Source organism: Eleutherodactylus coqui, chromosome 1 (assembly GCF_035609145.1).
Source record: "Eleutherodactylus coqui strain aEleCoq1 chromosome 1, aEleCoq1.hap1, whole genome shotgun sequence".
Taxonomy (NCBI): domain Eukaryota; kingdom Metazoa; phylum Chordata; class Amphibia; order Anura; family Eleutherodactylidae; genus Eleutherodactylus; species Eleutherodactylus coqui.
In genome coordinates, this window is record NC_089837.1 from 192,848,102 (window position 1) to 192,872,987 (window position 24,886).

General features: G+C 45.7%; 1 protein-coding gene across 1 annotated transcript in view; it reads right to left on the bottom strand.

Annotated features, from left to right (window-relative positions):
* The window catches only part of ME1 (malic enzyme 1), a 283,827-nt gene extending 261,437 nt beyond the window's left edge, over positions 1-22,390 (bottom strand). The window contains exon 1 of the mRNA XM_066604990.1: positions 22,102-22,390. Within this exon, the coding sequence (XP_066461087.1) occupies positions 22,102-22,197 (96 nt within the window). The 5' untranslated portion in view covers positions 22,198-22,390. The remainder of the gene's footprint in view (positions 1-22,101) is intronic.
* Positions 22,391-24,886: the final 2,496 nt, after the last annotated feature.

The window sequence follows — 24,886 nt, forward strand, 5'->3', positions numbered from 1 at the left end:
TAAAATAACTGCAGATACAGGTTAATAAGAGTTTGTGAGAGAGTCAGGGTGCGGCCGCTGACTTCTTCTTCGGGACCCTAGTAAAGGATGACACAGTATGGAAGAGGACACAAAGCGGTAAACTTGAATTAAATTTACTCCCCAGGAAGTGTAATGCTTAATGTTTACAGAAACAATAGGCACAAAGCTTGGTAGTTACAAAGTTTTTTAAAGGCACAGAGCTTGAGGGCTGTCTCATACTATTGGTTGCAATCTATTACTTTCACAGGCCAACTCCCCTGAACAGAACTTGGCAGGAGACTTTGTACTATAATAGTCTCAGGTCAAGGCAGTAGTATCTGCGCGCTAGGCAATGGTACGGAAAATATAAACAAACAAAAAGAAAACTGTTGTGCGCATGACCACATGCAAGCCTCCGCAGTTTAGCTACATACGCATGTAGGAGGCTCACAGACAGGATCTGCTGTGGGCCTCCCACATGTGGAATCTCACCCGGCCTTAATCACTAGAGATAAGCGAGCACACTCGTCCGAGCTTGATGCTCGTTCGAGTATTAGGGTATTCGAGATGCTCGGTACTCGAGTCGAGCAACACACGGTACTCGAGTCACCTTCATTTTCCTTCCGCGCATGTTTAGCGCCATTTTTTAGCCAATAAATATGCGGGGAAGGCATTACCACTTCCTGCTGTGGCATGCCAGCCCTCTGCCCGTCAACAGCAGTGAGTGGCTGGGCCGATCAGGTGACCGCCGAGTACTTAAGCTGGTGCCGCCCATGGCTCGCCTCAGACGCATGCTGGCAGAGGTTAGGGAAAGTGCTGCTGCTGATATAGGGAAAGTGTTACAGTAGGGATCCTCTCTTCAAGAACCTCAACAGTCCTTTTTAGGGCTACTCCTTATTGTGTGCATTACTGTTTTTTTTTTTTTAAAGCATCTGTGTGCAGTGCATTAGGCAGAGTTCTCATTGCTAAACAGTATGCTAATATTCCCTGGGCTCCTGCAGAGCATTTCAGCTATACCGCTCTCTGTGTGCAGTGCATTCGTTAGAGTTCTCATTGCTAAACACTATGCTAATGTTTCCTGGGCCAATGCAGAGCAATTCAGCTATACCTTATTATGTGTGCAGAGCATTAGAAAGAGGTCTCACCGCAAAACAGTACTCTAATATTTCCTGGGCGTGCAGCAAAGTATCGAACTTACAGTCTTCTACGCAGTCCACTACTCCCAGCTTAGGGACTGCACCTCTGAATCCTCTGGCTGCTCCTCCTTCCTCCCAGCCTCGTCACTCCAGGAAAATGACAGATTCTGAGCAGGCAGACTCCCAGGAACTGTTCTCGGGTCCCTGCCATGAGTGGGAAAAAACGGTTCCTCTCTCACCTGAGGAGTTTGTTGTGACCGATGCCCAACATTTAGAGAGTCCGGGTGATGAGGCTGGGGACTTCCGGCAACTGTCTCAACAGCTTTCTGTGGATAAGGATGATGAGACAGAGTTGTCTCTCAGTGAGGTCATTGTAAGGGCAGAAAGTCAGAGGGAGGAGCGCACAGAGGATTCGGAGGAAGAGCTGCTGGACGATGAGGTAACTGACCCCACCTGACTTGCTAAGCCTACTGAAGACAGGGCTTCAGAGGGGGAAGCAAGTGCAGCAGCAGGACAGGTTGGAAGAGGCAGTGGGGTGGCCAGGGGGAGAGGCAGGGTCAGAGCAAATAATCCCCCAACTGTTTCCCACAGCACCCCCTCGCGGGAAGCCTCCGTGCAGAGGCCGAGGTGCTCAAAGGTATGGATGTTTTTTAGTGAGAGCGCAGACGACCGACGAACAGTGGTGTGCAACCTGTGCCACACCAAGATGAGCCAGGGAGCCGCCACTACCAGCCTCACCGCCACCAGCATGCGCAGGCATATGATGGCCAAGCACCCCACAAGGTGGGACGAAGGCCACACATTGCCTCCGGGTCACACCACTGCCTCTTTCCCTGTGCCCCAACCTGCCACACAGATCCAGTCCCCATCCCAGGACGCAGGCACGAGCGCCTCCCGGCCTGCACCCACACCCTCACCTCCACGGTCCTCCACTCCATCCAGCAATGTCTCTCAGTGCAGGTTTGAGCTCTCACTAACACAAGCATTGGAGCGAAAGTGTAAATACGCTGCCACCCACCCGCGTGCACAAACTTTAAAAGTGCACATTGCCAAATAAATCAGCCTGTAGATGCTGCCGTACAGGCTTGTGAAAACGGAAGCTTTCAAAAACATGATGGGGGCAGCGGTCCCGGGCTACTCGGTCCCCAGTCGCCACTATTTTTCCCGGTGTTCCATCCCCGCCCTACCCCAGCACGTCTCCCGCAATATAAACCGTGCCCTCACCAATGCAGTTACTGCGAAGGTCAACTTAACGTCGGACACGTGGACAAGTACTGACGGGCAGGGACACTATATCTCCTTGACGGCCTTTGGGTGAACTTGGTGGAGGATGGGACTGAGTCAGAGCCTGGGACCGCTCACATGCTACCCACACCAAGAATAGCGGGTCCTACCTCGGTGCTGGTTTCTGTGGCGTATTATGCCACTCCCTCCAACCCCCCCCCCCTCCTCTTCCTCTGCCACCTCCACCTCTCAATTAAGAAGTGTGAGCACGTCACCAGCAGTCGGTAAGCATCAGCAAGCCGTGCTGAAACTAATCAGCTTAGGTGTCAAGAGGCACATGGCCCCCGAGCTGTTACAGGGTCTGACAGAGCAGACTGACCTCTGGGTTTTGCTGCTGAGCCTCCAACTGGGCATGGATATGTGTGACAACGGCCGTAACCTTGTGGCAGCTCTGAAGCTTGGCAGCCTCACACACGTGCCATGCCTGGCCCACGTCTTAAATCTGGTGGTTCAGCGGTTTCTAAAAAACTACCCCCACTTGTCTGAACTGCTCGGCAAGGTGCGCCGCGTGTGCGCACATTTTCGCAAGTCCACCACGGATGCTGAGACCCTCAGGACATGTCGGTTTCAGCTGCCAGAGCACCGACTGCTGTGCGATATGCCCACGCACTGGAATTCTATGCAGCACATGTTGGCCAAGCTTTACGAGCAGTGTAGAGCAATTGTGGAATACCAGCTGCAACATGGGCGACAGAGTGGTAGTCAGCCTCCGCAGTTCTTTACAGAGGAGTGGGTATGGATGGCAGACATCTCCCAGGTCCTCGGAAACTTTGAGGAGTCTACCCAAATGGTCAGCAGCGATGCGGCCATCATTAGTGTTACCATCCCGCTGCTTTGCCTGCTAAGAACTTTGCTGCTAAGCATAAGGGCTAACACTTTGCGGTTAGAACAGGAGACGGGGGATGACAGTATGTCGCTTGATAGTCAGACCACCCTCACGTCTATATCTCAATGCGTTTTGGAGGAGGAGGAGGGGGAGGGGGAGGAGGAGGAGAGGGAAGAGACTGCTGGCCACACTGCAGAGGTTACCCATGCTGCTTCCCTCTCATCTGTTCAGCGTATTTGGGCTGAAGAGAAGGAGGAGCATCCTCCTAGTGAGAGCACCAATGTGTTGCGTACTGGGACTCTGGCACACATGGCTGACTTCATGTTAGGCTGCCTTTCCCGTGACCCACGCATTAGATGCATTCTGGCCAACACGGATTACTAGGGTGTACACCCTTCTCGACTCATGGTATAAGGACAACCTTTCCACTCTCATTCCCGAAGAGGAAAGCGGTATGAGAGTGATGCAATACCACAGGGCCCTGGTGGAAAAAATGATGCAAAAGTTCCGATTTGACAGCGCTAGCGGTAGAAGACGCAGTTCAGGGGGCCAACTAGCAGGGGAGGAGCGGGGATCAGGAAGCATGTCCAGTGCAGGCAGGGGAACACTTTACAAGGCCTTTGCCAGTTTTATGGCTCCCCAGCAAGACTGTGTGACCACTTCCCAGTCAAGACTGAGTCGGAGGGAGCACTGTAAAAAGATGGTGAGGGAGTACATAGCTGATCATACCACTGTCCTCCGTGATGCCTCTGCTCCATACAACTATTGGGTGTCCTAGCTGGAAACGTGGCACGAACTTGTGCTGTACGCCCTGGAGGTGCTGGCCTGCTCTACCGCTAGTGTCTTGTCAGAGAGGGTGTTTAGTGCAGCTGGGGGGGGGGGGGGGGGGGATCATCACGAATAAGCATACCCGCCTGTCAACTGACAGCGCCGACATGCTTCCACACATAAAGATAAACAAAGGCTGGATTTCCCCAGACTTCTCTTCTCCACCGGTGGAAAGCAGCGGATCCTAAAGATTCTTTGCACTGCAACAAGAGAAAAATGCATCCTCTATCACCCCAAAGAAGGGGAGAATTAGCTTTGCTATCCCTCTCAGATATTACTCCTCCTCCTAAAACAGCACGTCATCACGCTGAACTGCCAATTTTTCTGCGGCCCAAAAGGCTCTCTTAAAAGTTTTAAAAGTTTAACTTAAAACCAATTTTTTCGGAGGGCTGCCTCCAGGCTCTGTTACAAATTAAGCAACAATGAGCTGTATCTTTAAAACATATTTATGGGTTTCACCTGCCCTCGGGGTTCAGCAATTTTTCAGGGGTACACTTGTACTCTTGGTACACCAATTTTTCAGGCCCTCGACTATACTGTTGTCAAACTAATTTTTCCGGCTATCACCTATACTCTTGGTAACCAAATTTTTTCAGGTGTTCATCTATACTCTTGGTACACCAATGTTTCAGGAGTTCGCCTATACTCTTGCTACAGAAATGTTACAGGGGTCCGCCTATACTCTTGCTACAGAAATGTTTCAGAGGTCCGCCTATACACTTGCTACTGAAAGGTTTGAGGGGTCCGCCTATACTCTTGCTACAGAAATGTTTCAGGGATCCGCTTATACACTTACTACAGGAAGGTTTGAGGGGTTCGCCTATACTCTTGCTACAGAAATGTTTCAGGGGTCCACCTATATACTTACTACTGGAAGGTTTGAGGGGTTCACCTATACTCTTGCTACAGAAATGTTTCAGGGGTCCGCCTATACTCTTGCTACAGAAATGTTTCAGGGGTCCGCCTATACTCTTGCTACAGAAATACTTCAGGGGTCCACCTATACACTTGCTACTGAAAGGTTTGAAGGGTTGCCTATACTCGTGCTACAGAAATGTTTCAGGGGTCCGCCTATACCATTGATGGGCAACCTTTTTGGCTTGGTGTGTCAAAATTCGCCGAAAAACTGAGCATAACTCGGGTGGTGTTTCACTTCGTAAAAAAAACCCCAAATTTGTGATATTAATAGTTTAAATAAGAAAAATGTATACTTGTAACATATAACTGTATTGAATAAATCAAAAACTAATTATTTTAACTTACCTGCTTAGTGACTTCTTTGTTCATCCGTCAGTCGGTTTCTTCTGTTCGTCTTGAAATTAATTAACGGTCCAATATTAAACTTTAACTTGTGTGGGATGCCGTGAACTGAGATAAGTGAGGGGAGGGCCTATTAGTGACTTTTTTTGTTGCTGAATTTCAGTGGCTAAAATTAAATCTTCAATTGAAGGTTGGTATTTTGCACACTTCAAGCCCAAGTAAGCACTACTAACGTCATCTGTCAGTCTGTTTCTTTTGTTGGTCTTGATAATATTTAACTGTCCAATATTAAACTTTAACTTGTGTGGGGTGCCATGAACTGTGATGAGTGAGGGGAGGGGGATTTCTTTAACTAACCTGCCTATTAGTGACTTTTTTGTTGCTGAATTTCAGCGGCTAAATCTTCAATTGAAGGTTGGTATTTTGCACACTTCAAGCCCAAGCAAGCACTACTAACGTCATCTGTCAATCTATTTCTTTTGTTGGTTTTGATACCGTCTCAATACATAGAATGCAAAATGATTTCTATTTTTTTCTATAATGCCATACATCTCGGTCCACGTCTCTTGAAAGGGTCGGCTACTGCTACTACTACCACTCCCTTTACTTAACCTTGTTTTTTTATTTTTTGGGTTCTCCATCAGACAGTGATCGCAATGGCAGAAGATTACTCACTTCTCAGTAATGGCGCTGCTAATGGTGCTTTTTTAAATGGCTACTGCACAGGCCTTCCCCTCACTTATCTCAGTAATGGCGCTGGTGCTGCAAAGGCGCTCCCCTCACTTCTCAGTAATGGCGCTGGTAATGGGCTTTTTTAAATGGCTGTCACACAGGCGCTCCCCTCACTTCTCAGTAATGGCGCTAATGGGCTTTTTTAAATGGCTGCCACACAGGCGCTCCCCTCACTTCTCAGTAATGGCGCTAATGGGCTTTTTTAAATGGCTGCTGCACAGGCCCTCCCCTCACTTATCTCAGTAATGGTTGCTGCTGGCTCCCACTGCTGCTGCTGGCTCCCGCTGCTGCTGGTGGCTCCCGTTGATGCTGGGGGCTCCCGTTGCTGCTGGTGGCTGCTGCAGGTGGCGGCTAAGATGGCCTCCAGATCCCTTCCCCTGCGCACCCCGCAGCTAAAAATGCCGCCGGCCAGAAGTGAGGTCAGCGGCCTAACTGGTAGTCCTGGCACTACTAGACGCTCTGTGCCAGAGGTCTGTGGTTTTGGCCTACAGACCTCCGGCGCACAGTGTCTACCCGTCCCACCGCAATGTTTTATCCTCGGCTACTGCACCTGGCCGTGCCGGAGCTGAGGATGAAACATCCCGGTTCTCCGCGTGCGGCCGCATAATTTCTGTATGCGGCCGCAAGCGGGCCGCGTGTCAACGAACATGGCCATGCGTGTCAGCACTGACACGCGTGTCATAGGTTCGCCATCACGGGCCTATACACTTGCTACTGAAAGGTTTGAGGGGTTCGCCTATACTCTTGCTACAGAAATGTTTCAGGCGTCCGCCTATACTGTGAGTGCACAAAGGTTTCCCATAACGGTGTTCAGCTGTCTGGCACAAATACACAGAATGACTTGGGCAGACGTGTGGACTTAGGCCGAGGGCGGGGTGAAACTCTGCCATGTTTAGGCACTCTCTTTTCTTCATGTGTAATATTGTCTTTGGGTTTCATGGTCTCGCCTATGCTGTGGGTGCACAAAGGTTTCCTATTGCATTGTTCAGCTATCTCACATATACACCGAATGAACTGTGTGGGGACACATGGATTTCCCATAGCTATGTAACTCACGGCACATTGGGTCAACCAGGTGGAGGCTGGGACCAAGCCTGACCCTGGGACAGCTCACGTGTTTCCCACACAGAGTATTGCAGGTCCTACCGCAGTCACGGTTTCTTGGGCTTCTTATGCCACCTCCTCCTCCTGCTTGGGGTCTGGGGATCAGCGTTGGTTGACATGTATTAGCTCTTGTGTTACCACAGTTATCGGAGACACTAGTTTTGACCAATTAAAAGAAGCGTAACTGAATTAATGAGACGTTCACAGCTGTACTGGCATCCAAGTCCGCTTTATGCCCACGATTGCTGAGGGTGTGGGCAGAGGCCGAGATCCTTGGGGGGATGTAACTGCGCCGGGTTTGGCCTATGGAACTTCTTGGTGGTTCATCGAGTCTTTGGAGCAACGAAAGCAGCCGTAACTGATTTAATGAGATGTTCACAGCAGTACTAGCATCCAAGTCCACTTTAGGCCCACGATTGCTGAGGGTGTGGGCAGAGGCCGAGGTCCTTGGCGGGGTGAAACTCTGCCATGTGTGGGCACTCTGATTTTTTCATATTTCATACTGTCCCTGGGTTGCAGGGGCTTGCCTATGCTGTGGGTGCACAAAGATTTCCCATTGCGGTGTTTTAGCTATCTGGCACAAATACACTGAATGACTTGGGTAGGGTGCAGAGTGCAGACGGCTTTCTCATTGCATTTTTCAGCTATCTGGCACATACACTTAATGAATTGTGTGGGGACACATGGATTTCCCATAGCTATGTAACTCACGACACATTGGGTCAACCAGTTGGAGGCTGGAACCGAGCCTGACCCTGGGCCCGCTCACGTGCTTCCCACAAAGAGTATTGCGGGTCCTACCTCAGTCACGGTTTCTCGGGCTTCTTATGCCACCTCCTCCTCCTGCTTGGGGTCTGCGGAGCAGCGTTGGTCAGCATGTATTATCTCTTGTGCTACAAATTACCACAGTTATCCGAGATACTGGATTGGAACGTTCACAGGAAGCAAAACGGATTTCATGAGACTTTCACAGGGTCACTGTATACCTGTGGTGGCTACTTTTGTGACACCTCCTGCTTCAAACGAATCTTTGGTGTTAGTATGCGCTGCTGCATTGTGGAGATGTGTAGAAGTGCTGGCACCTAAGTCCCCTTTATGCCCACGCTTGCGTCTCCTGACAATTTTGTGACGGAGGTGGCACGGGATTGGAATGATGATCGGACGGCAATTTATCATCAATTCCCATCAGCATTGTGGGTTATCGTCCACATTTTCAAAGAGGGTCGCTGCCTGGCCCTGCCAACCCTCTGCAGTGTGTGTCTCCGGTTCCTCATCATCGCAGATGCACTTATAATAGAGGGCGGTGTGGCTATCAAGCGAGCGTGTAGCATGAGGGCAGCTGAACGCTGCGCAGGGATAATTTTAGTGTGCGCTGTGGACGCAGGCTCGTGCGGGGGGTTGGACAGCAATGCCAGCATGTAACCCAGGAGAAGAGGCAGTGGTGTCACCCGCAGGCGGTGATTGTCCTTGGTTGCCAGCACGTGTACAGTGCTGCTTATGGTGTGTCCCAAGTAAATAGTTAGGGGGGTGACCACCAGGCTCTTGCTCCCAATTTGGCTTAATAGTGGGACCTGGGAGCCTCAGATGCACCCATGCATGCTGCCCCTGCCGTTCCCTATCCGTTTCTGTGGTGTTTCCATGACTTTCTGATGTTTTCAAGAAAAATGCTTGAGTCCCCCATTGACTTTAATGGGGTTCGTTACTCGAAACGAGCTCTCGAGCATTACGAAAAGTTCGACTCAAGCAACGAGCACCCGAGCATTTTGGTGCTCGCTCATCTCTATTAATCACCTCTTTGCACGTCATCTTATGAAGACAATACCTCTCTATATGCTCTAATACGTCATAAAGACATCTTAGGTCAATTGGAACCCCTTTTATGAGACACAATGAAGAACCGGTCTGTAGGAAGGACTCTCATTTTGATAGGTTTAAGTTGTTCTTTTAATACATGCATAGGCATTCATCTGAATAACCACTATGTAATACTAAATTAACCCTTGATGGCCAAATTTTGACATTTGCTCTCCTCTCTCAAGATTGTCTTCTGGCAAAATCCTTTTTAGCCTCTTTTGGTAAAGTGGCCCAAGGAAGGCATTGTTTCTATGCTGAAACGAGTTGCCTAATACAAATTTTCTAGCCATGATTCTTGGGTCTCAGCATTACAGTATCTCAGTGATGTGACTACTGGGCATGTCCACCAGGTATGAAAGGTCGATCCCAAAGAGTTTACAACCTCTAAAATAATTTGGTTAGGGACTTGGGAAATATTTGTGGATTGTTGAGGGGACTAATTATGCTCTACGCAATATTTTTAATGACGCTTCAGTGAGAGTTACCTATGGCTGCCTTTTGATAGAAAGTACAGTAGTGTAGCCATCAAGATAAGGAGAGGGAGATATTTAGATCTGATTCCCAGCATAGCATGAATGGGAGCTGGTTGGTTCATATTGGCGTAGAAGGGATATCACACCTGGCTGAAGGGGGGTCCACATGCATAATCTCTCGAAGGCAGTTGGTTTTGCTGTGGAGGTGTTGGTATTTATTAAAGATTGAAGGAAACTATATGTTTGCAACTTTTCTAACCATAAATGTTCTGGGATGGAGTGTTTATCTATGAGTTATAAATTAAAGTTAGGCCTGTATTTCACCATCAGAGGAAGCTATTTTTGGGGACCTTAATGTAAAGGCTTGATTAGGGATATGTAGTAGTAGAGGGGGAAGTTTTGACATTTGTGAAAACATGAATTTGCTTCTCCTGCAGGTCAGGAAAAGATGATAAGTTAGGGGTGATAGATATTGAATGGCTGTACTCTTTACTTTTTTATCCCCAAAAATGGCCTGGAGGTCAATTGGGGCTAGAAGAGATGCTTCTATTTCTACCCAGAGGGAGACCCTTAAGCCAGTAGAGGAGCACACCTATTCTTCAAGTTCTTTATGAATTAGTTATGATTCAGAAACCTCAGTGTTACATCCAGCACTGTATCTTAAAATCACTCTTCATTTGTTCAGTTTTTAAAAGGCTCTTTTGGCAAGACAATGATAGCACTTACTTGATTCAAACTACATGTTCTTAGTCCCAGCTACAGCTGAAATGGAGCCAGGAGCACTTAAAAATAATAGCTACCCAGTCCTGAATAGGTAGATGAACACAGGATACATAACCACCAATGAGACATGACAACAGCAGCTACATTTATATCATGCATAAAACTATAAAATTACACTAATAATGAAACGATTATTTTTATAGTTAAAAACACACGGGTTAATTGGTATTTAAGTGGATACAGCTTCTCATAATGTATCTTATTTTGTGGGGGGAACTGCAATTACTAGAACTGTAAAACTTGTGTTATATGAATACCAGCATGTACTGAGGCCACAGTGGAGGACCTGTCAGCTGTCAGTTTAGCCTATGAGGAGAAGAGGATGGTGTTCCATCGCTCATTTGCATGGCTTTTTCCAGGAAGCATTGCATGGCCTCTACAGGACTCCCTGCCCCTTGTGATGTTCTCTTATGTGGTGCTCTCCACAAAGAGAAACATTATCCCCTGGGACCCTATACAAGGAGGAAAGGGACCGGCATTATACCTTAGGAAGAAGAATCCCAAGTAGTGGCTAACAACTTGTGGTTATATACACAGCTTGTTTGTGTATCTAGGGGGAGTGCAGATATCTTCTTCTATTAATTTTGTTAGTTATATTTGGTGTTTGGACAGGCAGCACCTGATATCAGTTGCACCCGTTACATCCAACGAGTGCCAGTGTATTGGAATATCATTTTTCCATGACAGCAATTTATCTAGCTTTTTATTTTAGGGATTGAAAATGTTAAAAGACCTGAAAAGGGAGGGGATTGGTGTAATTGCCTGTTAGGCCTCATTCACACTGGCATTCTTTTCATCCAGTAATGCATATATTAGAACCAATAGTTTCCTATAGAAATGCTCACATGAAGGAATTTTAGACGTGCAAAAAACTTGTACCTTTAAAACATAGGACATGTGTGGCTACAATGCCCACATCTAAGGTCCATGCTGCTTGAAAAGATAGGACCTGACTATAGATGAGCGAACGTACTCGTTTCGAGTAATTACTCGATCGAGTACCGCGATTTTCGAGTACTTCAGTACTCGGGTGAAAAGATTCGGGGGGCGCCGGGGGGGAGGCATGGCGGCGTGGGGGAGTAGCAGCGGGGATTAGGGGGGAGCCCTCTCTCTCTCCCTCTCACCCCCACTCCCCGCTGCAACCCCCCACTCACCCACGGCACCCCCCGAATCTTTTCGCCCGAGTACGGAAGTACTCGAAAATCGCGGTACTTGGGAGAAAAAGGGGCGTGGCCGAGTATGCTCACTCATCTCTAGACCTGACCTATGTTTGGTGCATGCTGCACAGAAGTTTCCATAGACTCTTAAGGGAGCAGGAGTCTATGGAAACACCTGCACAGGAAAAAAATATGACAAATCAATAGTAGGATTTCTGCAAACAGCAGCAGCGCCGCTTCACCCAGAAGTACATTTTAAATGTCCTGCTGGAAACTCCTGTTAGTCCCCGCAGGGATGAGGAGAAGCCTAGAGTATTCAATTCATCTCTCCAGGAGTTCCCTTAATTCCCGCAGGGACTAACAGGAGTTTACAGCTGGACATTTAAAATGTGCTACTGGGCAGAAAGTTTTAAATGCCCCGCTGTAAGCAGCAGGAAATTCCTCCAACCCTACTGCTGGGCAATTCCCCAGTAGCGGGGGGCAGTATGGGACTCCCTCCACCTCTCTCCCCAGCATCAGGTTCCCTGAGGGATTTTCCCATAGCAGTGAGAGAGAGCGAGCGGGGTTCCCAGAGAGGAGGGCTAGAGGAATCTGCCTTCTAGCTCCGCCCCTCGAGTTCTGCCCCTCTCAACTTGCCATGGGGGAATCCCTCGGAGAAGCCCTCTAGTCCCGCCCTTTATCTCCAGCCCTGCCCCCTCTCTCTGCGCTATGGGGATATTCCTCAGGGATCCTCTGTAGCCCTGCCCCCTCTCTCTGTCTGCACTATGGGGATATCCATGAGCAGTCCCCAGTCACGTGATCGCCGTTATCTGATGGATAATGGTGATCACGTAAAAGTTAACAGACAGTTGAAGTTTGATGCCCCTTTCGGTTTGGGCCCGATTGTGCATACAGACATAAAACTAGGGCCACAATTGGTATGTTTCTGAACACGGGACAAATGGGGGGATCCATTTTTGAATAAAAGTCTTCATTCATATGTGTACTGTACAAAAGAAACTGTTTTTAAAATTACACAATTGCCAAAAAAATGAAAATCGTAATTTTTTTTCCTTCTTGTTTGCTTAGATTTAAAAAACTGTGGGTTCAAAATACGCTGTACACTCCTAGATTAATTCAGTAAGGAGTCTAGTTTTCAAAATGGGGTCATTTGTGGAGGTTCTCTGTCGTTTTGGCCGCTCAAGGGCTCTACAAGTGGGCAATGGAGCCTAAAACACCTTCAAGCAAAATGTGTGTTCTGAAAGTCACTGGCTGCTCCTTTCAGTTTGATGGCCACGTTGTGCATACAGACAGAAGATTAGGGCCACAATGGGTATGTTTCTGAACAAACAAGGGTATCCATTTTTGGGTGCAAATCCTCATTTTCATGTGTATTATAGGAAAAAAAATAGCTGTCTTTAAAATGACATATTTGCAAAAATATGAAATTTAATTTTTTTCTCCTCTAAATTGTATTAATTCCTGGAAAAAAACTGCAAAGTCAAAATACTCATGACCCCCCTCAATGAATACATTAAAATGTGTAGTTTTTAAAATGGGGTTATTTGTGGAAGGTATCTATCACCCTGACACCTATGAGCCTTTGCAATCTTGGCTTGGTGTAGGAAAACAAAGTGTTCCTCAAAATGTTAATAATTAATGTAAATTTGTATGTCTACTAAATGGTTAAAAAAAGCGAATGTTTTTCAAATGTGCGTCTAGAATAAAGTAAACAGGTGGAAATATATATCTTATTTAAAATTTGTACAGTATGCTTGCACATTGAGACATTTGAGACATTGCAATTGAAAATGTAAAAAAATAATTTTTTTTTTAAATTTACCCTATTTTGGCGCTTTTATAAATATACACAAATTCTATCTGTCTATTTTACTACCTAAATAAAGTACAATATGTAGCGAAAAAACAATGCCAGAATCACTTTGATATGCAAAACCTTTAAAGTGACACATCAGATTTCCAAAATTTGGCTCCATCACTAAGGCACAAACAGGCTAGGTCACTAAGGAGTTAAGTAATCTGAACTGATTCAAAACAGTTCTTCAATTAATGATTCACACTGTAGTCCTGATAGTACAGTGATTTGGCTATGCACCAAATTTTGGAGACACTTTCTTTGATTACCGCATAATTGTTTGTGTGCACACTGGTGAGAAAATCGTGCGAGATTTGTGCTCTGCGAAACACACAAATCTCACACAAATAATAAACCCATTCTTTTGAATGGGTTCATTCATATTAGCAATGTTTTCTCGGGGAATCAGCTAGTAAGCTATAAAAATCTGTATCTATCTAGAAGCTGAGTTCAACAATCAGAAGGACACATAACACATTTTTGTTTGCTCAGCAGTCGTTATCTGACCATTCTATTGATTTGCGCGCAGCACAACAAACATAGGCTAATTTGGTAATACTGATACTTCAAGTGCAGCCATAGCAAGATAAGGATATGCAGATGCTGCTCAACTTAATCAATTTTTACTGATATTAAATATGATAGGGGCGGCATTTGTAAGTGCCTTTTCATACAGGAGAGAATATTCCACAACAACGCTATAGAATATGCCCTCCAGCTGAATATTCAGCACCAAAATCTGCCAATGTGGTGATTGTGGTGTGGAACTGAAAATAGCAGAATCCTACCAGCAATTCTGCATCAAAATCTACAGTTAGCAGTACAGAATTCAGGGAGGTCATATTCCCCAATTAAGACCGCCTGTCCACGGCTGGGATGGAATATCGGTAGTGATATTCCGCTGCGGGGGAGGAGGGGGGAGCACTACAAGGCTCACCGTGGGGAATCGCAGCAAATCGCGGAAAATCGTTATGATTCTCCACTCTTGTGCAGTAGGCTGCGCTTTCCATAGTTCTCCTATGGAAAGCGCGTCATGCGAGCTCCGCGTGCAATTTATCGCCGCAGATCTCACAATGACACCTCGCCCATGGACAGCCAGCCTGAAGGACATCATATTCTGCAACACTGTTGCAGAATATTCCGCTGTGTGAAAGATCTCTATGTGATCATTGTTCAACTATACAGTTTACCTTTCTTAAAAAGATATTGCCTATGTTAAAATTGTTATTTTTTTCAAATATTATGGAAGCTGAAAAGAAAACTATACCAATAAACTTCTAAAGGTACCTTTACATGGTACAACTGTCAGGCACGTAAGCACTGTCCCAAAAACTATCACTCCTGTGCTTTCATACAGGAGCAGTAGTTGCTTAAATGAATGGAGGGTGGAGTATGCCAAAGATCTCTTCCAGCCACCGGCCTACATTCAATAAACTGTTTACATGGGCCAATAGGTGAGCTAAAAAACAAGCAACTTTGACAAGTGAGCAATTTCTTGCACACTGCCCTGTTGGTGGCTGTGTGTCCATGGACCGACTATTACCGAAAATTGCTGTTTACACTGAATATTTGGGCGATAATCATCCTATGTAAAAGTGCCTTAAAGTCTCATGCAGACAAGTGCATTAAGGAGCTATAGGCCCCTGCTGAACCAGTACTTATGAATATATTCTCCCCAAAACACATTGCTTCTGTGGGAGAATACTGTAGACTTTTGCATAGATTCTGATTTCTGAATCTATCTTGAGAATATTTAGAAAAAAGATGGCTGGGGGGAAGGGGGACCTAATAACTATGTATAAATATATCAGGGGACAATACAGAAATCTCTCCCATTATCTATTCATACCCAGGACTGTGACAGTAACAAGGGGGCGCCCTCAACGTCTAGAGGAAAGTTTTCTACACAGACATAGAAGGGGGTTCTTTACTGTAAGAGTAGTGAGACTGTGAAACTCTCTACCTGAGGATGTGGTGATGACAAACTCGATAAAATAGTCTAAGAGGGGCCTGGGCGTCTTTCTTGAGAGAGACAATATTGTATGTTTTAATTATTACTAACTTCAAAAGGGTTGTTGATCCAGGGATTATCACGATTCTCAGTCTGGAGTCAGGAAAGAATTTTTTGTCCCTTAAATGAGGAAAATTGGCTTCTACCGCATTGGGGTTTTTTCTTGCCTTCCTTTGGATCAACATTGGGGGGTAATACGATTAACTGAAGGGACATATGTCTGGTACTGGTGCAATATGTCTCCACCGGTACTATGGGTGGAGACATATGTTGGCTGGGCTTAGCGACAAGTCATGTCCCCAGATGTGGATTGGCTGCTGCCACTGCTGGAGTAATACCCGCACTATGATACACATGGGCTGTGGGTGTCCATGCTCCCCACAGAAAGCACAGTGCACATGTCAGGTATTGGCCGTCCTCCTCTGTCAGTGTCTCCATGTCTTGGCAGTGGCTCCATGCTCCATCCTCCCCTGTCAGTGTGTCCGTGTCTCGGCAGCGGCTCCTGCACACAGCAGCATGGAGCCCAGCGATGACAGTGACAGTGGGGCCGGCTGCTGCTGTGGTGGTGGGAGGACATGGATGGTGAGAGCGGGGTTTGCCACCAGTGCCATGGACGGTGAGAGCAGGGTTGGTGGCGACGGCGGTGGCAGTGCCAGCAGTGGGTGGGAGCAGAGGCCAGTGAGGAGAGTGACAGCAGGACTGGCTGCTGCAGCGGTGGAGGGACGGGAGCTGACATGGCACTCCGGCGGGGAGATGGGCGGTACATGTGTTTCTGGGGAGGTGTGTGTGCAGCAGCCAATCCACAGTTGTGCCCATCACCTAGGCGTACCCTCTAACTCAGGCCGGCCAACCCATGTCTCCACCCATACTTCCAGTGGAGACATATTGCACAAGCACTCATATGTCTTTTTTCGTTCTTACATACTATGAGGTTAACTGCCCAGTGGACAATATGCATAGACATGTAGAACAAACCAGGAGAGACTCCCTTCTTCCTCTATCCACAGCTTTGCTGTCCTCTCTGCAAGCTTCTCAATGGCTATATCTCTTTCTTCCACAGGGAACCGTCATTAGTACTGTATCTATGACACTGCAGTACACAGGAGAGACTCCTGCTCCAACCTCTGTCCTGCACCAAGTACCACTCTCAACTACTTCTTGTCTCTTCTTCCTGCTCAGAAATCTGCTCCTTGTTCCCACCCTCTTAAAGCCACAGTTCTATTACACAGTAAACACTTCACATAAACGATAAAACAGTACCCCCCTTACATATGATGCTTCCAAATAACACCAAATACTGCTAAGGGTGGTGTATTTTGGCCATATACAACTTGGCTTTTGTGCGTTGCTGTAAGCTGCCCATGTACGTGAGCCCTAAGTTAGGTTAAAATGGCGTTTTCATTATACTTTTTGCAGCTGCAGTATTTTACAACATAGGTCCAATGTGCTTACCATGGCATATGGACTGTGTTCAGATCCAACATTGCCAAGTGTCTTTAATCTTCAATAATAAGCTAGTATCTTAAGCAACAATTGCTCATTAGTGTGCCCAATGAACTTTAGATTAGGATAGAAAGGAGGTGTAATCAGCATCAATAAGATCAATGCTAGCAGATAAGACATGTTATCTATGTGCATAGTACATTCTTGACCACAAATGGTAAAGGTCCCTTTACCCGGAATGACTGTCGGGCACCATTCCAGTGACTGCTTTTGTGCTTTTACACAGGAGTGATAATCTTTCTGTGAATGAGGGTAGAATGGCTTCCCTCAAAAATCTCTTTCTGCCGCTAGCCTCCATTCATGGTAAATAGGCAGTTGCTCAAAAATTGAGCATCTACTGTTTATGCAGGCCGACAGTCACTTGCTTTTTAGGTGAGCGACTCCGACAAATGAACAATTTGTCATTCAGTGCCCTGTCAGCAGCAGCTTTTATGTGGATGACTATCGCCTGAACTTGCTGTTTCCAGTGATTATTCAGGCCATAATCGCCCAGTGTAAAGGTACCTTAAGTTTATGTGAGTTATTAACTAACATCTGATTGTTTATGGTGATAGCAACACTCAGAATGATGGCCATCAGCACCACTTGTACCACAGATTAGGTGTAAGCGCCTGGCAGGACAGTACCTACTTTCCTGTGGGTCAGGAACACTATCTTTCCTTCTTAGGAATAGCCCCAAGATGGTGAGTGAGTGAGGAGACTTATAAGGCCATTCATGCTCCTCTGGGTAATATGCAAATAAGGGAGATGGAACAATACCTCTTCAGCGCCACCTATTGGAAGGCATCATTCCTGTAAGTCCATGTTAGACTCTTTATACAAGCCTTGGAACAATGACTGGGAATTGAAAGCCAAGCCAGAATCCATACATCCCTGCGGCATGGGGCTGGAGAAGTTAGCTGCTCCTGCTGTCTCCTCCCTGCTTGTATCTGCATTTAGGATATTGTAACTGTATTGTAGGAGCACCACGTGATGACCATGAGCATCTGGTATGTATGCACACTTGTTATAAATTGTGCTGTGTAAACAGAGATTATAGAGCTCAGGGTGATCCAGCATCTTCCTCTCACATGCACGCACTCCCAGTGCACATGCCTTCCTGTCAGCTGTCGTGCTGCGGATACACTTCTGTAGATTCTGGATTGTAGTGTTTTGTTCAGTCTTGCACAAGTAGGGAGTACATTGTAAAAACTCAACAACTAAGGTTATATATAGGGCTTGGGGGGCATGAAATACCACAGCAAGGTAGAGTCCCAACAATGTATATCAAAACCAAATTTACTACATAGCTAGGATACCAGAACCAAACTTATTTTATAGTTACGGTACAAGAGCTGAGGTTACTGTACAGATACAGTACCAGAACCAAAAATAAAAACAAAGATTGATCCATCATAAGCAGCATATAGTTGGCATTCAGTTGCATCACCTTCTATTATATTCTTACTCCTTATGTTCAGTGTTTTTACCTTATAAGTCTCCTCAATCATCTTCTAGCTGCTCTCCTTAAGGGCCTTCCCGACCCACATCATGGGGGGAGGGGCAAATCCCCAAAATACCAGCCTGTGGATGGATTCTCGCTTGGTTTTCAATTCCCAGTCATTGTTATAAGGCTTGTATCTAGAGTTTAACATTGACTTGCAGGAATGCTACAGAGGTATTGTTCCAGCTTCTTTATTTGCCTTCAACAAATCACATTTATCCTTTGCCGCGACTAAGGGCGCCCACCCACTGGCATTTTTTTTCCCTGCGAAATTCGCAGCATTTTTTTCTCTGCAGGGGTCTATGGGACTTGTAATGTTAAAATCGCGATCGCGCAAAATCGCAATTTACCGCGAAATCGCGATTTTGCGCGATCGCGATTTTAACATTACAAGTCCCATAGACCCCTACAGAGAAAAAAATGCTGCGAATTTCGCAGGGAAAAAAAACGCCAGTGGGTGGGCGCCCTAATTCTGAGGCACAATCAAGCGACCATTTGTGATACCCCTTTTCCGTAACCTTTTTTTGTACAACTTTCTGTACTCAAAAAGTGTCATGCAGGCCCATTTAATTCTAACCATTTCCCCTACCAGTATAGACTTAACCCCATTAAACGGGACGAACTGTCGGGCAAACGATGTCTGACAGTGCATCACAGTGATGCTCACTCTTGTGCTATTACACAGGAGGACGTAACGCTCAGAGTGCAGTCGGCATTGAAGGGGGAGGCGGCCAAGGAGTGTTTTCCCCGCGCCCGTCTCCATTCACTGTAAGAAGAACTGAATGGCTGCTGTTTACACTGGATGCCTCGTCATTCAGGTTTCTACATGCATTTATGCTGGACGACTATCGTTCAAACTCCCATGGGAGCGCAGTGATTTGAACAACTCTGAACGAATCGTCTCATATAAAAAGGCCTTTAATTGTGTGCTTTGGGTGTGAACCGCTAGCGTGCAGAATAGTACTCCCAGGTAACTGCTTGCTATATGGAGATGTGAAAACCCTTTCCCGACCACCCTGCAGCTTGATGTCCAAAAAAGCAATCTCTCTTTTATCCTGGTGACCTGTACATTTTACATTAATAATGTTGTTAGTAATGTACATCAGGCGGTCTTTTTTTTAAATGCCTTCTTTTTGCAGTTTTATTTTTTGCCATGTTTTTCTGTAAAGGATGCCACTTCCAAATATTAGCTCCAGGTCAATAGGGAATTATGATTTATAGTTTCTACTATAGAAAATTTGACAGTTTTCTGGTGCACATTGCTCCATAAAACATTCTTTGCGCCCAGGGTTAGGCTAAGCTGGTTGGGCAGGGAAGCATGAGGCACTAGGCTAGGCCCCCAGCACATGTTTAGGGCCCCACTCCTAAAACTGCAGCCACTATTAGATTGCATATGATCTTCTTTAAACTTAAACACACACTCACAGGACATGACAACCGATGCTGAGTGCTATCCCGGAACTGCATAAGCTCACGCCTCCCCTCAGCCCCAACACTTGCTGTAGGCGCAGCTGCGCCTGAACCATGGGAATCCCTTCCCCTTCGCCGGCTTTTCAAACTCTTCACCAGAGAGCAGGCGTTTAAAAGTAACCACGGGAAGGTAGGTGCCGCCCGATCTTTCCCACACGTGGTATTTGCTATGTGCGGGAAAGATAGGGCAAATCCTATCTTTTCTGGGCCGTACTATTAACCCCTTCAGTGGCAGGTTTAGGTAGTCTTCAGCACATTTTAACACTGATTTTTAGGAGATTTTCCGGGCATGTCACCAAAGGGGTTAATGGGTGGGAATCCCGATAGTGAAAACAAAACCACTGAAATCCTATTGAAATCAGTGGTTTCATTTAGCCCCGTTATAAGGGGACAAAACACATTCGTCTGAATCCGCCCTTACGGCTTCGTCACATGACAGTGTTTGAGCTGGTATTTGTGCTCGCAAAATCTGTATGTACAAAACACAGAGAATAGAAGCCATTGATTTCAATGGGTTTGTTCTCATGAGCACATTTTGCACATGTGGAAAAAAGTCAGTCCTGCTCTATTTTGCGCAACAAAGGTCCCATGAAAGTCTATTACAGGTGTCCAAATATGCTAGGGGAAGCGTGAAACACTGCGCACAATGCAGGGAAAGAACATATCCAGACCTCATTAGGCTAAGTTGCCTTTTATTCCACGGAAAGGGTGTGTCTGATGCGAGTGTGAACTGGCCTTGCGTGTGCAAAAAGTATCGCACTATGAGCAGACATGGGCGCAAATCTACCTCGTTCATGCGCAAATACGCTGCACTGTGCAAACAGTCTCGTGAAGCCGCCCTTATGTATAGACAGGAGGGAAAATAAATAAAAGCAACGCAGCAAATATTTTTTTTTGTAACTGCATCAGCAGATTATCAGCAAAGCCAAATACGTTGCAAATTATCACTATCTGCTTATTTATTTTACCCATGATATTAAATAATAGAACCCACACATGACTGACAAAACTGCAGTGGCGAGAGATTGTAAATATTTTTTTCATTGCTTGCTGTGTGGAAAATACACATATATTTCTTTATGTGAGAAACAAGACGGGCAAGTGTTTTTGAATTCAGGCGCTTAGCACTAGCCAAGTCCGCTCTAATAATACGTCACTCATAAAAATCTATAGGACAATAATGTACTTCCCACTACCCCAGATCTTATACAGAAGCACGTAAAATGCCTCTACCTTTGTAGTAGAGGGCCTCAGGGAATGTGTAACCCACCTTCTTATAGCGTTGGAGCATACGGCTATGCTGTGTGCATGAGGCCTAATACCAATGCAACAGTGTTAAAGCAGGTAAATGCAATTAAACGACCCTTTGATGGAACAGTGTTAGGGCAAAAACACAATTGTGCATGTGCTAATATACTCTCGCTACGGAGCGTATTAGTGCATGAATCGGGGTTTGTTTTTGTTTTTTTGGACTATTCCAACTCTACATTACTGTGTGCAAGTTTGAAAAAAAAAAGGCGGAAGAGAGGCCCTCCCCTATCTTTTCTTGCACATAGTAATAACGTGGGGGAATTCTGATCAATCAATGGGACGTTTACTACTGATGGCCTATTCTAAGGAGTCTGCAGCACTATGGGTGAATGCATACGGGAGGAAATTTTGTGCCGAGATTTCCCACAGAATTTCCGCACGTACAGGCTGCCATAGGATTGCATTGGTTTATGCAATCCTATGCAGACAGACGCGATTTGACCGCCTGAAAACTCACGCAGTAAACAAATCGCGGCAGAGGCCTGCACAGAAATGTCACCGCTGACGCGCTGGCTCTGCTCTGCACATGTGCGGCTGTGCGCTGGCCGGCACATCGCAGAGCAAAGAGAAGATGCCAGAGAAGGTGAGCTGCTGGTCACTGCAGGGGCATGGATCACATCCCGCTGCGAGAATCCTCACAGTGGGATCCGACCCAGCGTTCTGCATTCACCCTAATTGTCAGTCCAAAAAAAACAAAAACCTAAGTAAACAGAAGCAAACTAAAAACAAATGTAAAAACAGAAACTAATTGAAATAGATGGGAGGAAAAAACAGAATCCCTTATTTCCGTTTTTCTGTTACTAATGACCAAACAGAAAAAAGGAAATTGCGCAGGACGCAAAACATTAGTGTGAACTGAATCTAAACTGTGCAAATAGAAAGAAAAGAGTTATTAGCTGAACATTTTAATGTAGTCAACAAGTCTAATAGCAGATGTAGTTCTCTGCACAGTTTGGAATTTTTATCATTTCCAGATCTCACGGTTTAGAGGAAGCGGCGCCTTATACATACAGTTTTGTGGCCCTTAGTACCTTGTTGAGATGTGGGTCACGTGTTATGTCATAGCCCCTCTTCCTTGTGTACTGGAAGGACAGCCTGGCATCCTGGTCTTCCTCTTGTTTCTCCATAGCTGGTGCTGGCAGGATTAGTGACAGATGGAGCTGATCTGGCTGCGGACTGGTCAGGTGTTACAATGTTAGGTGTGTTTGTCCCCTGTGAGTGCAGGCAGAGCTGTGAGGATCAGCTGACAGGTCCTGTGTGACACTAGGGGACAGGAGGAGGGAAGTGCTGAGTCACTGGCAGCCAGATAGCAGCGCCTGCCTCTGCCTGCAGCTGCCTCTTGCTCTCACTTTAACTTCACGCTGTAAACTTTTACAGAGTTCTGGATATTTCGCAATCACATTGTGGCGGCGGTGCTGCTGCACCAATATCAGGGTGTGGTAACCTGCGCTGAGATTTTACACTGCATACTAAATGATAGTTCTTCTTCTTCTGTTCAATCATTCTGCTGCACATATAGTACAGCCTCAGGACTCCATACCGTACATAATAAGTCAGTGTGTGCTTCTGGCTATTCTGCATGAACTTCTGTTTCAAGATACTGCTGCTACATGTGATACCTGCCGGCTGCTGGAGAGACCTTCTTTACATAATAGATGGCCGAAGGTTGAGTTGGCTCAGTGACTATTCTCCCTTTGGCCTGAACCACACTAAGGTACTTTTCATCAGTACTAAGAGCAATGCATTTGTACTATAAGGCTCCATTCACACGGGCAGTTCGGTTGCAGTAAGAACCGCACCAAAAAGTGCATTTGCAAAACTGCATGCTTTTTTTTGCCACATTTTACTACAATCAACTGCATTGCGCACGTTTTTGCGTACCTCCCAAAGATTTCTATGTGGACCGTTGGTGCGTAAATGTGCAGATCGATAGAGAAGAATGATAGAACAATGAGAAATGCACAAATACGCCCATTTGAAAGAGCCCTAAGGGCAGATTCATATGAGTGTCCGTATTTGCGCCACATTTTTGCAAAATCGACAAGTGCATTTTAATGTATTTAGTTTGTGTGCATGTGTACATTTGCACAGACAAAAAAAAACACAACTACACTTTAAGGGCTTCTTCAGATGGGTGTATGCACAACTACGCTCGCCGATACGTGCAAGACAGATAGGGCAAGTCCTATGTTTTCTCAGGCGTATTATTAACGGGCCAGAATACTGCTAGTGAAAACGAAACCATTGAAATCAATATTTTGTTTCATTCCATTATAAAGCCGTGATTTTCACGGTCATGTGATCGGCTTCACGTGAGTGTATGTGCAATTGCTCGTGCTTCAGCGCAAGGCATTTCAAGGTCCTATCGCCTTGGCTGGATAACTTTCTAATGTTTATAAATTCGACTCAACTTTTCCCCAACAGGTGATGTCAGTGAATGAAGGAACATAAAATTACTACGTATGAGCCTTTTTTTTTTCTTCCCGGGAGCAGCAGTGGCCAATCAGAGCAATGTGCAGTGGCGTATATACAACCAAGGCACTACACATGTACAGTGTGCATCAGATAGAGAAGCGGTGCAGCCATGTTGGTTTGTTCAGGACTGAAAAATTGCTTTAAGGCTGCATTCAGACGACCGTATATCGGCTGGGTTTTCACGCCCAGCCGATATACGGCATCCCTCTCTGCGGGGGGAGGAAGCTGGAAGAGCCGGGAGCAGTGCGCTGAGCTCCCGCCTCCTCTTCACACCTAAGTTCCCGTATGTAGCTCCAACCCCGTCCCACCCCCTTCCATTACAAATAGGGGCGGAGAGGGGGTGGAGAGGAGGCAGAGCACTGCTCCCGGCTCTTCCAGCTTCCTCCCCCTGCAGAGAGGGACGCCGTATATCGGCTGGGCGTGAAAACCCAGCCGATATACCATCGTCTGAATGCACCCTAAGAAAGGAGAAAAATACATTTATTGTAAAAACATTCATTTGCACAAATAGTCCCACCCTTCTGTGAAGCTTGGTTACACAATACAAGCCATAAGGCATATAAGAATACATAACAGGGAATGCTCTGAAATGTGTTTATATTAATTGTTTACAGTAATTAAAGGGCTACTTTTTTTCTTATTTGCATTCCAAACCAAATGTGTTTTATATATAGATTCTTGTTGACAAAGGATGGAACAATAATCTGGATGAGTTTCAAAATCAGAAAATACATTAAACTCGTATGACTTAACAAGTTCGACCATTTGCAGAAACAGATGTACTCAGTAATGTTTTCCATTAAAATAAATTTATTTAAGACGTTTTGCTGTGTGGCTCCCTTTGTTTATAGTAACAATGTTTATTCAGAAAACGGAGACAAGTCCATCCAATGTCTTTGATCTCTAATCATACTTCATTTCTACACTATGACATCTGTGTCCTTAAAGGGAAGGTATCATCAGAAAATGGCATATTGTATGAATCAAGTTTTTGTGTTAAAGATATCTTTAAAGAATTATTGGTGATTTTTTTATTTACGATGTCACAGTCTATATTTTTTGAATCCTAATATCTTGCAGTTTTTATGCGGACAACTAACACTAATAATAGGCTGAAACTTCCAGTCCTGTAGAGAAAACTTCTCAGCAGTCATCTCATTATCGCCACAACCATGATTACAATGAAAGGTAACAAATGCAGTAATTAAAGGGATTATCTGAGTATAAATAAGTGTTTGTAAATGGCCAAGCTTGCAATAACATAACAAAAGAGTCGATACTTACCTCCCTTTTCTCTCCAGGAGAACCGCTGGAAGGGCTAGCTGGAAGTCAGGTGACCAC